This window comes from Brassica napus, chromosome A9 (assembly GCF_020379485.1).
Source record: "Brassica napus cultivar Da-Ae chromosome A9, Da-Ae, whole genome shotgun sequence".
NCBI lineage: Eukaryota > Viridiplantae > Streptophyta > Magnoliopsida > Brassicales > Brassicaceae > Brassica > Brassica napus.
Window position 1 is genome coordinate 37,038,306 of NC_063442.1, and position 14,583 is coordinate 37,052,888.

Consider the following 14,583-nt stretch of genomic DNA (forward strand, 5'->3'; position numbering starts at 1 on the left):
GACCAACAAGAACCCATTTAGTAAAAGCCCAACAAGAGCCCATTTACTCTATTAGCACAAAGGTTTACTTTTAACCTTTTCATCCGCCGAGAAATCACTCTTTCGAGACTCAGTCCTAACTAAAACCCTAACTCAGTTCTTCTTTCCGTTGAGAGAAGTTCTCCGTCACGATGCCTACCCCGACTAGCTTGATCATGGGAAAGATGATTATCACCCTGACTTTGAGCGAAAGAATGCCTTCCGTAACCACCGCATCATACGCTGGTAATCTCTATCTCTGCTTCCCTCGCTTCTCTTGGACTACTAGAAAAATTAAAATCACCTTTATTTTTTGTTTTTATTACAAAAACTCGCAGAGGCTAAGACAGTAGTCTTCTGGGACGTGGACGAGTGCCCAATCCCGGAAGATCTCGACCCTCAATCTGTTTACCAGAACATCAGAACAGCACTAGCGAACAAAGGTTACCACGGCGAGGTGACAATCATGGCGTTTGGTGACAGGAACCAGATCCCTGGTTACTACGAATCTGCCGGAATCCAAATCTTTCCCAAAGGTTAATAACCTTTTCTTCATTATTTTATTTTATTTGTAGATTGATAAGTTTATGGTTTCAGGAGATAAGTATGAGAGGATTGGTCAGATGCAGTTAGAGTTTTTCGGGTGGATGAGGGATAATAGTTGTGAGTACACCAACATGATGGTGGTGACACGATCCGCAATGGAGTTGGTTTCTTATCTCGAGTATAGAAACACGCACCACAACATTCTCTTCGCGAATCCTCTGAACCCGCAAACGAAGGCTTGCGGCTGCAAATTCGGAGCTAGGCAAGAGGATCCTAGCGCTGAGACATGGGTCTGGGAAACCCTAGCTCTTGGAGGAGACCCCAGCATCAGAACAGTAGAAGAGCCTTGCAGGTACAGAGAGGAGGGTGGTGGTGATGTTAAGGATTCTGTTTCTCCATGAGAATGGGGAATGCTCTTCTACATATCGCTTAGCAGTTAATGTTTATAACTTGCTACCTAATTGCTTGCTTAGTATTTAATGTTTCTAATTTGCTATGTATTTCTTGGTCGTTAATGTTTGTAACTTGCTACATATTTGCTTGGTTACTTAATGTTTATAAGTTGCTACATATTATTGCTAAGTAGTTGACGTCTCAATTTGCTACTACATGCATTGCTGAGTAAATGTGTTTAGTGATTAGTGAAGTGGGAACCAAACAAATTCTTATTTACTTGTGTTAGCCCAAACATTTATTCGTCCAATTAAGCTTGTTAACATGGTGGTTTACATGTACCTTGTTCATCTTTCTCTACACAAAAAAAATTACTCTTTTTTTTTTTTGAAACACATAAAAATTTACTTATCCAGCGAAACGGACTATTTATTTAAAGCCCATTACGCATTCTGTTATATTAACGGACCATTAACTATAAGCCCAACAAGAGCCCATTTAGTCTAAATCACTTTGCGCCGAGCTCAGTGCGCCTGAGTTCTAACTAAACCCTATCTCCGTCGAAACTTGAAGCAATGACTTCTCCGACGAGCAGCGAATATGCTGGTAAGATTCTCCCTCTCTCTCTCTCGCTCTCTCTGTAGCTCTATCTCTTGCTTAAAAGTTAAAACTGTTAGTCAATTTTGTTTTCACCGTTTCGTTAAACGTCGCAGAAGCTAAGACAGGCGTGTTCTGGGACGTGAAGGAATGTCCAATCCCTACTGGTCTCGATCCTGATTCGATCTTTCGAAACATCAAGTCAGCACTTGCGAAAAACGGCTATTATGGGGAGCTAACAATAATGCCTTACTGTGACAAGAACCAGTTCCCAGACGGACCAGATGACTTTGAATCTGCCGGAATGAAGCTCGTACCCGAAGGTTATTTTTTCTGACTTATTAATTCTTCTTAGTAACTTTTACTTAGAGATGTCTATTTCATTTTGAATAGATGAAGCACGGAGATATAAAACGATGTCGCGTGAACTTTGTTCCTGGTTTTGTTTCGACCGTGGAGACGACGAATTCACAAACTTGATGGTCATCTCTGGAGACAACATGGATTTTCTTTCAACTCTCCAGATGTTTAAACAGAGAGATCCCGTCAACATTCTCTTAGCTCAGCCTGAGAACGCACCAAGATGGTGTCCCAAGTGCAGAAGGCCTTTGGAAAACCTCGTCGCTGAAAGTGGTGAATGGTTTTGGGAAAGTTTAGCTGCTGGAGGAGACCCTATCACCAAAACCAAAGGACAAGAAGAGCTTCTTGGTCACACGGATTGTTGTTGATTTCGTAAGCTCTTCTTAAACATCTTGCTAATAAGTTAAATGTTTATAACTTGCTGTATAGTCGTATTGCTTAGTACTTAACATGTTTATAGGTTTCTACTTAATTGCTTACTAGTTAATGTTTGTAATTTGCTACATATTGCTTTAGTGGTTAATGTTTTATAGTTTGCTACATATTGGTGAGTAAATGTGTCTAGTGATTAGTGAAGTGGGAATCAAACAAATTCTTAGTTTTTTTTTTGTCATCCGGTGGATTAATATTAAAACTTAACACAAAGCTAGCAAAGGTATGAAAACCTTTCCAGAGCCAACAGCCAGCATAGTAGATAATACTATCTGGAATCAAGAAAAGGACCAAGACAACAACTGGTAAGACTTAAATCTAGAAGGGAACAAGATCAGAAGACACTTTTGGAGTTAAAAACAAGTATCAAGAATGAGAACCACGATGATGGAAGCCGGAATGAGAGAGAAAGCGATGATGGTCTAAATTATTGGGGTGATAGCAAAGCTCCAACAAGAGTTCCGATACGGAACTACGAGCGCCAGCCACTCAAGAACAAGCTTCAACTGAGGGAAGCCACAAGATAACTGATCTCCACCCGAGCAGCCGACAAAGAAGAACTCGGTTTACAATCAAACTACTCAAAGACCAATCGCGATTGAGCTAAAGCTCCACAATTTCCTACCAAGAAATCCGGAGAACCCGTCGGTTAAAAACCAATGAACAGCACAACTTCACAGCATCATTGCTTCACAAAGACAATACTCCAATAAACCACAGGTCGAGCAAGGCCTTACCGCATACAAATTCTTAGTTAGCCAAAACATTTATTCGTCCAATTAAACTTGTTAACTTTTTTTTAACTTGTTAACTTGGTTCACATTACCGTGTTCATCTTTCTCTCTACATAAAAATTACTCTCAACACATAAAAATTACTTATCCAGCGAAGGAATGTAATTTTTAAACGTCGCAGAGGCTAAGATCGATGTGTTCTGGGACGTGAAGGAATGTCCAATCCCTGCTGGTCTCGACCCTGGTTCGATCTTTCGGAACATCAAGTCAGCACTTGCGAAACAGGGCTATCTCGGTGAGCTAACAATCAGGCCTTACTGCGACAAGGACCAGTTCCCAGACGGACCAGATGACTTTGAGTCTGCCGGAATGAAGCTCGTACCACCAGGTTAACACTGACAAAAGAATTTTTCTTTTTTTCTAACTTAATAATTATTCTTAGTAACTTTTACTTAGAGATCTCTGCTTTATTTTCAAATAGATGAAGCACGGAGATATATAACGATGTCGTGTGAACTTTGTTCCTGGCTTTGTCGTGAACATGATGAATTCAAAAACTTGATGATCATCTCTGGAGACAACATGGATTTTCGTCCAACCCTCCAGATGTTGAAACAGAGACGTCCCGTCAACATTCTCTTGGCTTCACCCTGAGGACGCACCAAGATGGTGTCCCAAGTGCAGGAAGCCTTTGGAAGATGTTGTCGCTGAAAGTGGTGAATGGTTTTGGGAAAGTTTAGCAGCTGGAGGAGACTCTATCGCTAAAACCAAATGTGAAGAGCTTCTTGGTAACACGGATTATTCTTGATTACGTAAGCTCTAAGTTATATAACTAAATCTCTTCTGGTTGTAGTTAAATATTAATTAGTGTGTGGTTATAATATATGCCACTATGCCAGGATCAATGAGTGCTACGTAATTTTCTTATTATCCTAGTCCTAGAAAAAGATTTATGAGCTATTATATCCAAACTTGCATATCTATTACTGGTTTTTATTTTATTGATAGCATATACCTGAAAATTAAAAAAAAATATTTAACTACTTCTTTGAGTGATTTAGCTAATTAAACTTGTTTTGTGATATAAAAAATTAAGTCTCATATTGGAAAATTAGACAAGGAGTGTCTAATATATAAAAGAGATGTCCAACTCTAATAGTACGAGGCCTTTTGGGATGGAAACCAAAAGTAAATCCATGCGGGCTTGCCAATTAGGCCCAAAGTGGACAATATCGTACTAATCGGATAATACAGAGTTGGACACGAGATTTCACAATCCCAACAATTGGTATCAGAGCCGGTTGACGAGAAATCTGCAAGAAAGACCAAAATACCCTTTAAGTGATGAATGAGTGATGAATGGGTATCCTATGAGTTAGGAATGAAAGGTGTGTGGCAGAAATCAAGTAAGAAGATTCTGGAAGTCAGTTGTGGGACACAAGATGAATGTGATCCTTAGTTTGAAGGGGAGAATGTGATATAACAAACTAAGTCCCACATTGGAAACGAGATTTCACAATCCCAACATGTTTCACTTCGTCCATTTTGGGTTAGGTTGCTAATCATAAGTTGATAGTGTTATATGCCATAATCAATGAATGCTACTTAATAATTTTATTATATTCTAATATTCTAGTCACTTAACATTTGTAACAGTCGAACAAGAAAAGCTCTGCAAAATCTCGTGTTCTTGAATATATTTATGGAAAAAAGAGAAAAAGGAAATAGTTATTGTAGTCCAACCAAAGCCCATTACTTTACTAGACCAAACTTACAAAATGAATACTCAACCGCAACGTAAAAGCATCTGTGCATTCATGAATATTGGGTGAGTCTCTCATAAATATTATTTTAATCAGTTTTGTATTTCGTATATTTGTTAACAATAAAGTAACCACTCTTTGTGGTCTCGAAATAGGCAGAGAGCTGCTTTTGACTCTCTCACTTGCTTTATAGTTAATATAAAACCTAATTTGCTAACTTTTTCCACCGTTCAGAAAGCACTGGAAAGTCTCACTCTCTTCTCGATCTTCGTGGAAAATGGAAACAGTGCCTTCCGTGACCAACACCACATACGCTGGTAATACCTCTCTTTCTCTTATTTGCTCGAGATTGCTTGTCTGATTTGGTTATATGTTACAAAACTCGCAGAGGCTACTAAGACAGGAGTCTTCTGGGACGTGGAGGAGTGTCCGATCCCGGAAGATCTCGACCCTGAATTGGTTTACCAGAACATCAGATCAGCACTAGCTAATAAAGGTTACCATGGCGAGGTGAAAATCATGGCGTTTGGTGACAGGAATCAGATCCCAGGTTACTACCAAATCCGCAGGAATCGAAATCTATCCCCTCGGTATAACTTTTCTTCTTCTTCTTCTTCCTCGTCACTTAAAACCACACTCTTATATATGTAAATGGGTGTTTCAGGAGATAAGTATTTGAGAATTAGAGGGATGCTGCCACATTTTTTGGTGTGGGTATTGGAGAATAGTCATGAATCGTCCAACATGATGATAATCTCACGAAACGGTATGGAGTTAGCTTCGGCATTCGAGCTTTGCAAAAAGGAAGGTCACAACATTTTCTTTGCCAATCCTCTAAACGGTCCAAGAATTTGCGAGTGCAAATACGAAGATCTTACCACCGAGATGTGGGTTTGGGAGACCCTAGCTGCTGGAGGAGACCCTATCGTCAAAACCAAAAGAGGCGCAGAGATGAGTAACAAGGAGGAGGAGGAGGAGGTTGATAAGGATTCTCGTATATGTTCCATATGCCAGAATCCATTAAGAATATTTAGTAAACGTGTCATCCTATAAGGAGACTTAATTATGAGATTTTAGTTCTTAACTTGAATTTCTTGTAATAGCTTTTATATTTTTTATGTAGTATGTTGGTAATTTCACGAGACGGAATGGAGTTAGCGTTTGCTTTCGACATTTATGAAGACCACAACATTCTCTTTGCCAATCCTCTTCACGCTCGCAGACATTGCCACTGCACTACTCCCTCTTACCATCTTAACACTGAAACTTGGGTTTGGGATCAAACCCTAGCTGCTGGTGGAGACCTTATCTCCAAAACCAATAACCAATACACAAGATGAAGAACAGCTTCTGGATTCTGTTTCTCAAGACTAGATCCTCCATGAGATCGGGAATGTTCTTTTAAGTAGCTACATATTGCTAACTAGCTGATGTTTCTAAGTAGCTACACAATTCTAAGTAGTTAATGTTTGTAAGGATTCTGTTTCTCATGGACCATGACAAGCCTACGCTTTATTACTATTAGATAAAATCTGCGCTTTGAATTGTTTCTATAATCATTTATATGTTGGGCCGGGAACAATTTTAATTCGAACTGCGGATCAAATCTTATAATTTATGATAGGTCCAATACATTTGGCTATTTTCTTTTGTAACTTATTGGTGAATAAGGTTTATATATTTTTGATTTTGAAGTTAAACTAATTTTCAGAATATCAGATTTTTTATAATTTTTGACAACATAAGATGAAAAAAATTAAATATTAAAAATGACAATTACAAATTGAGTTAGGCTTATAATTTGAAGTATGATTTGTTATGGACCACAATTACACAATTATTATTATACGTACTTAAGGCCCGAATAAGATGAAATTGGATTTTTTTGTTTGCAACTGATACTTTAATGATGGTACTCTTTGTTTATTGGGGAATATTTGCCCACTGCTAGTGGTAATACTTCACATAAGTTCCTTCTTCATGTAACAATATCAAAGATAAACTGGGGAAGTTTGATGTCCACAAGAGCATTCACACATGCACCCTGCACTCAGTGATGATTGAAACTTAATTTAGTCATTGAAGTAATATTAATATTAAGATGGGTTTCTATTGCTATACACAAAAAGCATTAGTTATAATAAAAAGCTTGAAAAGAAGGAACCTATACCGAAACAATTACTCTTTCTGTTTTATAATACTTGATGTTTTATATTAGTGCACAAAGATTAAGAAAATTACGTTTCTTTAAAAATAATATTTTAAATATATAATTTAAAAATCAGTTGACCAATTATAAAATAGACTGTAAAATCTAATTGGTTGAATAATTTTCAATAAAGTTAAAGTTAACTTTAAATTCTCAAAATTTCATGTAAATTAAAATAAAATAGTCCTTATAAAACATATCTATTTTGCAACGGAGGGAGTAAAAGAAAACGGCATGGTCCAAACCAAACCAGTAAACAAAAAACACAATGTATGAAGAAGTGACAAGTGGCAATTTTTGCCGGTAGAAAGGGAGAGAAGTCCACTTTATTAGAGCATCTCCAATGTATATCTCTATATTTTCCTCTAAAATAGAGATCTCTATTAGAGAGGTGGATTTGCTCCAATGTATACTTCTATAATAGAGTTCCTCTATTTTAGAAGAAAATATAGAGGAATCTTATTTTTTACCTCTATATTTAGAGATGAAAATAGCAAATCTCTATATTTTCTCCTATAAATAGAGGAAATCTATTATAAAGGCATACATTAGAGTAAATCCACCTTTATAATAGAGTTTTTCTATTTTAGAGAAAAATATAGAGATAAAAATAGATGTGGATTGGAGATGGTCTTAGTAAAGATATTCGTCAGTCTAATGTGAACATTTTCAGATCTCGGATTTCTTAATCACTACACTGTCAACCCCTAAAAACATCAAAAATATGTTATCCGCAAATAATATATTTGAGGGATCGAATGAAAGTTTGGGAATGTAGTTAAGTAGCTAGATATTGCTTAAGTAGTTAACGTTTCTAGGTTGCTAACTTGAAAGTAAAAGCCAAGAACAACTCTGCATAATCTCTCTCAAAAGGTAAATATTATATATATATATGATGAAAAACAAAGGTCTTTTGTTACAGAAGAAATCTCAGAAGAAGATTGATAAACATAACAAGCCAACATAAATATTATACCACAACACCTTTCTTGTCTTTAATATGGATCAAACATCTTCTGAGACCATAGTCTTGATGTACCTCTGATTCTTTGCTTCCGTCTTGATTTGTATGGTCTGAGAGATACATAAATAGTCTATTCACTAAAGAAATGCTAATGAAATAGGCGCCCAAATCCTATTTAGAAGTTGATGCTGTCTTTCCTTTTGAACATTCTGGCTGGTGATGCTCAAGGTTGCGAAGCACAATTTTCGCAAAAATCTTAGCTTCATGAGGCATATTTGTAGCTGCAGCACCAATACGCAAATGTTTAGGATCTCCAGCGTCATGCATCAAGCTTACATGATGCTTGGCATGACTAGCTTCCGGTACTGTGAACTGCATTTTTACATTAGGTCTTAGTACCAAAACGCAAACTAATTCAAAAAGCACACTTACCATTCAAGAGAGAAAAATTTATACCTGGAGAAGCGCAAAGGCTGCAAGTTTTTTGAGTACAGGAGAAGGGTTACGCAGCATAGTAACAAACCTTTCAATTTCTTTACCACTACATTTCAAGATGTCAGCTTCTGGGATACGAACTCTCTTCAATACTTTTGCTAACATAGATGAAGTATAAGATGAAGCAGCAGTTGCAAGGGTTTGTGGATCCATGAAAGTGTCAATGTAACTTTCAATGTATTTAAGCCCGCTTCTTCTAACATTAGCCAAGTGTTTAGGAGAAGCCCTTACACTTCCATCCAACCTGTGCAGATAGATATGATCAAAAGCCTATAGACATAATAGAGAAATGTATATCTTGAATGTGAATATGATTGTTATAAGCTTTTTTTTTTAGTACCTTCCATCAAAGATGTATGCTAATGTTAATGCTGCCAGGAAGCGAGCCATTTTGGAAGGAGAAGAAGTACACATGCGACCAAGCGCTAGAACTCCTTCTTCCTCCACAATGAGGAGAGCATTGACATGAGTAAAAGAAAGATTCCATAGAGCTCCTGCAGCAACTTCATGCACATCCTTGGAAAAGTAAAAAAAAAACGGTAAAAGATGAATCAGATTAACTCAAAACATCCAGACGTGATATGATGACAACTTAAAAAGGTAACAAAAATCTTAATTACCTCATATTCAGATCGTGCAAGAGCAACTAGAGGAGGTATACCACCTTCACGTCCAATTACAATGCTGAATATAGAAAGACCAAAAAATGTATTATCTCTAAATCAGTTTTGCATTTATAAAAAAAAAAAAATCAAATGGTTGCACACCTGTGCTCTTCTGAGTTTGATAGATTCCAAAGAGCACCAGCTGCACTCTTTTGCAGATCACTTGATGTATTATCCATACAGTAGTTGGCAAGTGCCACCTAAAAATATATAATCAAGAAGCACAAGTGATGAAACTGAAACACACACACAAAAAAAGATGAAAAAAAAGGGACAGAAAAAGGAAACATAATAATAATACCGAGGCTTCAACACCACCCAGTTCAGCAATCAATTTTCTATTATTTTCATCGTATGCCAAATTCCAAAGAGCACCAGCAGCTTCTTGTCTAACACCACCATGACGGGACCTCGTCAGCTGAATAATAGTTTCCAAGGCACGAGGCACTTCTCCAATAGCAGCATTGTTATTGTTGCTATCATCATGAGCAGCCAGATTAGCTAAACCACGAGCCGCCTGAGAAAGGAAAAGAAAAATAAAACAATTTGTGACAAACCTAGTTAAGACAATCACTAGCATAACCATAGAATAGGTATAAAACAAGGAATTACATGTTCTCGTGCTCCTGCATACTCGCAGTTTCGAGCCAGCATCACCAAGGCATTCGCACCTCCTGCTTTTGCAATATCAATGCTGCAGTTTTCGTCTCCTGCTAAATTAGCTAATGCACCAGCAGCACGCTCCTAATCAAAGACAAAAAGGGAGTAGAATACTTCTTTTCAGAAAAAAAAATTAAATTACGAAATCTAGTAAAATCTTTGAACATAATGAACAATCTTATCTAATTATCTAATCTAAAAGCCCTAATACTCTTTTAGATATTCCTATATTAAAAGTGTGAGGGTTTAAAGGTGGCAGGTGTGTACCATAAGTTCACCATAGTCATATGACCATCTAGAGAGAAGATCCATCAACACATTCACTCCTCCATCTCGTGAAATGGCCTATAATAAACAAGAAAATAAACAATTGTTAACTAGAGAGCTAGCAAAAGGTTTAATAACTCTTTACAAGGTGACAATATTGTTTACCTTATATGCATCTCCAAGAGAGAGATTCCATATTGCACCAGCAGCTTCTTGAGCCACAAGTCTATTCCTAGACTTGGCTAAACCGAGAAGAACACTGACCCCTCCTGCTTCAGCAACAGCCTTTGCAGCATCAGCATTCAAAGACAAGTTCGCAATAGCCTTGGCAGCTTCCGCCTGGAAACTTTCTTTCCAAGATTCAGTAAGTTTAAACAGAATCGGGATGCCTCCATCACGCACAACTGAATCGGCTCTTTCGCGGTATATACTATCACTGTCATCACTCAAATGGATGAAAGATGCAAGTCCTCGGGTTGCTCTCTCTTGGACTTCCTCTTGCGAGCTTTGCATTAGCCTAAGAAACAACTTAGCTCCATCCTTCTGCCAGAAACCGTTCAGTCCTAGTAAGTTGCTTTCTGTCAAAGATAGAAGCGTGCGAGAAAGGTTCCCCTCGAGCCAACGCCTTGTATCATCCTCTGGCATCATCTCTGATGATGAGTTATCTTCGAAAAATAGAGGAGCAATCCCATGTAAAGTATTATTAAACTTAGCAATCAAGAGCTTTCCTTCGAATCTACCAGGGTTGAAATCTGCATCGTGTTCGAGCACGGGGCAGTTTAAAGCACACACAACTTTCAAACTCTTGGACGTTGTCAACAGCCTCGAAACCGTCTCGTGGTTAACGCCGGTTCTCGAGACATCCAAACCGGTTAAGTTCGGAAGCTTCCCCCAACTCTCTTCTGCAGCTCTCCAGTTCATGTTTATCGTCCGGGTGACGGAGAGGTAGCGAAGAGAAACCACTTTCCCCAGAGCTTCTTCGTTGATGTTCAGACAATCCAAGAACCCAACATCGCTTAGCAGGGGGCAGTGCTCGGCCAGAGATAGAATCGCCTCGGCGCTAACGTCTATCATTCTAGAGATACGGAGTTTCTTAAGTTTGGGACAGCAAATGGCTATTATCTTTATAGCCTGGCTAGTGATCCTCTCGCCGAAGCCTCGTCCTAGGTCGAGGCTCTCAAGAGCTTCATGGCGTGCAATGATCATAGCCAACGTAGCATCTGTTAGGTTCTCACAAGATTCGCCGGTTATCTCACGCAGCTTCTTTGCTTTGAGATTAACCAAGGCGGCAGCGGAGTCAAGGTCATCAAACCTAACCTTCTCAAGATCAGCACATCTATCTGCGAGAGAAGCTGCTGCTGAATCATCAAACCTGTGAGCGCGGAGATCCAAAGAACTCCAGAGGTGAGGAGAAGCACCGAGGCTTCTCAATGTCGTACAGGTGGATGCTAAGCTAGCTCGGTCGCGGTTGTCCAGTAGAGTGAACACGTGAAGCATCAGGTCGTAAGTCAGACTAGACCAATCCTTAGACGACTCTTGAACCTTTGGTGCTGCATCCTCATCACCAGTCAGAAGATAGCTTGCTGCACCAACGTTATCCTTACCATCTTCATCAACTCTCTGACGCACCTTACGATTCATATCCGAACCATCTTCATCAACTCTCTGACGCACCCTAGGATTCATGATCAGATGTATATACTCTACCAAACAATCCTCTTGCACCTACTCCGCTTACAAAACTCAAAACCTGTAGAACAATGAAAGCAAGTTTAGATACACAATAGCTCCAAAACTAGAATCTCACTGCTGATACAAAAGATTATTGTTCTAAAAATCGGTTTAGACCAGTGTTTTTAAAACCGAGCAGACCCGATGGTTAACCGGTTTGACCATGAATTGGTTATATAACTGGATTGGGTCTAATAATTGGTTTAACCATAAACCGCACGTAACCGGATTGAATCTCAGAGTTATTAAACTGATAAAACCATTAAACTGATAAAACCATTAAACTTGTCAAAAATCTATAAATCATCAATATAAATATATAAATATAAATTAGTTTATATTTATAATGTTTTATGTTTAATTTTCATTTATATTAATTATGTATCATATTTACTAACATTGCTTTTAAATTTATACACAAAAAATCTATTAAACCAGATTAATGAACCATGTTTGACCCAGTCGAACCATATTGAACCGTAATCCAAAAATTATCCGGTCCGGTTTTAAAAAGACAAATCAGACTCAAACAAAACAAAAAAAATTATTGAAAGTTTTTTTTTAATTCGAGACGTTGAAAAAAATCCAGATAGCTAGAATTTATAATTACAGCATAGCAATTTCTTGAACATTGCAACAGACATAAGACTCAACAAACCGAGATGGCTAGAATGTTTGCTTAATTATGAGAACAAAAACCCTCGATTATATAAGAAACAAAGGGACTTGGAGGAACAAACGCTATGTCATTTCTATTCAAACTCAATAACGAGTGATGATCAAAACACGTTTAGTCAAGCAAAGTGACCAGAGGAAACTGTTTTAAGAACATCAAATACGAAAAGGGTATAATCAAATCACGTTATTCAAGCAAAGAGACCAGATGAAACTGTTTAAGAACATCAAATACGAAAAGGGCAGATCAAAACATGTTAAAGTAAATCACCTTTGGAACAAAAGAGAAGAACTTTGTATTCTTTTATTCCGAGAGACAGAGAAAGAAGAAGGAAGTATCTGAGGAACTGAGGAATGAAGGTGAAGAGAGAGAGAGAGAGAGACACGAGAAGAGAGCTTATATAAGCAGATTGTATTGTAAGAGAGAAGTATCTATCACCTCCTTGGCACGGTACATTATATAGTGCCAGTAACCACGATACCACTCCACTTTTTCTTGTAAACTTTTAAAAGTATTATTAAATTTTCCCATTGTTTCAAAAAAAAAAGATTTTTTCCCCTAATATTGCCATTTCCTTTGAATTGTTTGGATAGATAGCATTGTTATGTTTTTAAAATAAGATATTGTATGATAAATTAGTATCTAACTTTCAAATAATATATAACTAATTTATTAAAAGTTTCGCGCGTGATTAACGGTATTTTGAAATCTTAATGTTCGTTAGTTTCGCACGCTGTTAACAGCTTACTTTAAAATATTAATGTTGGTTAGTTTCGCGCGTTTTTAAAGGATAAATTATCTTGGTTAGGTTCGCACGTTGTTAACGGATTACTTTAATTTTCATATAATTTATTTTAGTGTTTAAATATACTAATTATGTAAAAATGTTTTTTTAGTTTAAGTTATTAAATCAAAACTTATCCTAAGCAAGTTCTTACAGATTTTTAAAGATATGAACTAAAAATTGTTAGCATATTCATAATATTTTAAGATGGTATTTTCAATTAATTTTGAAAAGTAAGTGTAGATTTGTTTAGTGAATACATAGTATTTTCATTAATTTTTATAAGTATGTGTGGATTTGTTTATTGATTATAGCTAATTTTTGAAATATATATACAGACACAATCTCTTTATATAAATTTGTTTGGTATATAATCAACATTTAGATTTCTTTAATTAATTGTAGCTAATTTCTTACAGTAGCATATGGTAAGTAAGACTTAAGGGACATGTGTCTTGCGCCTTTAGTAATTAAGATTTTCTCATGATTAATTAATTGTTTTGGATGTTACTTCAACAATTTAAGACTGCTAAATTTCTTTCTGTGAAAATGACAACTATCATAAACCATAAATGACAGAATGTGTTTTATGCCCAAGAGGGGGTTTCTTCTTTAATAGTTAAGATTTTATTCAATAGATTGACTCACATAACTCATGCTTCAGAGTAAAATCCAAAAAACTGTAACAAAGTAGAGAAAGAGACCAGCAAAAATAAAACTAAATCACATACAGACACACGCTCATTTATGAGTAAACAATTGCATAAAAGCAGAAGTACAAGAGAAAGAGGCACCTTGTTTGTTGCTGCTATTAATATCAAAACCGTTTTTTACCAACACATATGGAATATAAATTAAAAATATGAATGAATAACGTTCGTTTAAGTATTTTAATTTATTTTTAAATTGTGTTTTTTAGCATAAAATCTGTTCAAATCTAATATGCAGATTTAATTAATAATTACAAATTGTGTTTTTTAGCATAAAATCTGTTCAAATCTATTGTTAAATCGAATTTATTAACAAATTTGTATCATTAGCATTTGGATTGCATTAGAATTTATAAATCATCAAACTAATAACATGATATGAATTGAAATTTAAAATTGTAAAACCAATAATACATGATTATAACATATATTTAAAATATTATATTGAATAAAACTTTTATTTGTATTTTCAAATCCATTAAAATTCATAAACCAACAACCCAATGTGAATTTTTGAAATTCAATTCACATTTACTTTTTGAACACCATTGTATTTCAATTTTCATCAATCACATTAGC

At 36.5% G+C, this 14,583-nt stretch overlaps 4 protein-coding genes across 6 annotated transcripts; 3 read left to right on the top strand and 1 right to left on the bottom strand.

Annotated features, from left to right (window-relative positions):
• Positions 1-74: 74 nt before the first annotated feature.
• On the top strand, positions 75-1,134 carry BNAA09G38400D. Its single transcript, XM_013854720.3, has 3 exons — positions 75-264; positions 357-554; positions 616-1,134. Exons 1-3 carry the CDS (start codon positions 171-173, stop codon positions 963-965), a joined length of 642 nt encoding a protein of 213 aa, XP_013710174.2. The 5' UTR covers positions 75-170; the 3' UTR covers positions 966-1,134.
• Positions 1,135-1,508: 374 nt separating this feature from the next.
• Positions 1,509-3,954, top strand: LOC106413739. 2 transcript variants are annotated; one of them, XM_013854484.3, is made up of 3 exons: positions 1,509-1,563; positions 1,671-1,877; positions 1,948-2,456. In XM_013854484.3, exons 1-3 carry the CDS (start codon positions 1,533-1,535, stop codon positions 2,280-2,282), a joined length of 573 nt encoding a protein of 190 aa, XP_013709938.2. In that variant the 5' UTR covers positions 1,509-1,532; the 3' UTR covers positions 2,283-2,456. The 2 variants fall into 2 exon arrangements, with proteins under 2 accessions (XP_013709938.2, XP_022546966.2); XM_022691245.2 differs by lacking the exons at positions 1,671-1,877; positions 1,948-2,456 and adding exons at positions 3,262-3,468; positions 3,562-3,954 and having other exon boundaries at positions 1,512-1,563.
• Positions 3,955-4,988: 1,034 nt separating this feature from the next.
• Positions 4,989-6,016, top strand: LOC106414027. 2 transcript variants are annotated; one of them, XR_007316589.1, is made up of 4 exons: positions 5,068-5,160; positions 5,232-5,433; positions 5,508-5,876; positions 5,967-6,016. XR_007316589.1 is itself a non-coding variant. In XM_013854743.3 (3 exons), exons 1-3 carry the CDS (start codon positions 5,121-5,123, stop codon positions 5,512-5,514), a joined length of 249 nt encoding a protein of 82 aa, XP_013710197.2. In that variant the 5' UTR covers positions 4,989-5,120; the 3' UTR covers positions 5,515-5,987. The 2 variants fall into 2 exon arrangements, 1 of the variants encoding a protein (XP_013710197.2); XM_013854743.3 differs by having other exon boundaries at positions 4,989-5,160; positions 5,508-5,987.
• A 1,675-nt stretch (positions 6,017-7,691) lies between these two features.
• LOC106414704 (protein ARABIDILLO 2-like) lies at positions 7,692-14,189 on the bottom strand. Its single transcript, XM_013855309.3, has 10 exons — positions 12,781-14,189; positions 10,269-11,853; positions 10,104-10,181; positions 9,789-9,920; positions 9,478-9,693; positions 9,279-9,376; positions 9,132-9,195; positions 8,852-9,027; positions 8,473-8,755; positions 7,692-8,388 (listed from the first exon to the last, which is right to left on the bottom strand). The coding sequence occupies exons 2-10, from the start codon at positions 11,787-11,789 to the stop codon at positions 8,188-8,190; spliced, it is 2,769 nt and encodes a 922-aa protein (XP_013710763.2). The 5' UTR covers positions 11,790-11,853; positions 12,781-14,189; the 3' UTR covers positions 7,692-8,187.
• Between the last annotated feature and the right edge of the window lie 394 nt (positions 14,190-14,583).

Coding starts and splice junctions, on each gene's coding strand:
- LOC106414027 (XM_013854743.3), top strand. CDS start 5,121: ATGGAAACAGTGCCTTCCGTGACCAACACCACATACGCTG. Junction 5,161..5,231: donor GACCAACACCACATACGCTG/GTAATACCTCTC, acceptor CAAAACTCGCAG/AGGCTACTAAGACAGGAGTC.
- LOC106413739 (XM_013854484.3), top strand. CDS start 1,533: ATGACTTCTCCGACGAGCAGCGAATATGCTG. Junction 1,564..1,670: donor GACGAGCAGCGAATATGCTG/GTAAGATTCTCC, acceptor TAAACGTCGCAG/AAGCTAAGACAGGCGTGTTC. Junction 1,878..1,947: donor AATGAAGCTCGTACCCGAAG/GTTATTTTTTCT, acceptor CATTTTGAATAG/ATGAAGCACGGAGATATAAA.
- BNAA09G38400D (XM_013854720.3), top strand. CDS start 171: ATGCCTACCCCGACTAGCTTGATCATGGGAAAGATGATTATCACCCTG. Junction 265..356: donor AACCACCGCATCATACGCTG/GTAATCTCTATC, acceptor AAAAACTCGCAG/AGGCTAAGACAGTAGTCTTC. Junction 555..615: donor AATCCAAATCTTTCCCAAAG/GTTAATAACCTT, acceptor TTATGGTTTCAG/GAGATAAGTATGAGAGGATT.
- LOC106414704 (XM_013855309.3), bottom strand. CDS start 11,789: ATGAATCCTAGGGTGCGTCAGAGAGTTGATGAAGATGGTTCGGATATG. Junction 9,921..10,103: donor ATGACTATGGTGAACTTATG/GTACACACCTGC, acceptor GTCTTTGATTAG/GAGCGTGCTGCTGGTGCATT. Junction 9,694..9,788: donor ATGCAGGAGCACGAGAACAT/GTAATTCCTTGT, acceptor TTCCTTTCTCAG/GCGGCTCGTGGTTTAGCTAA.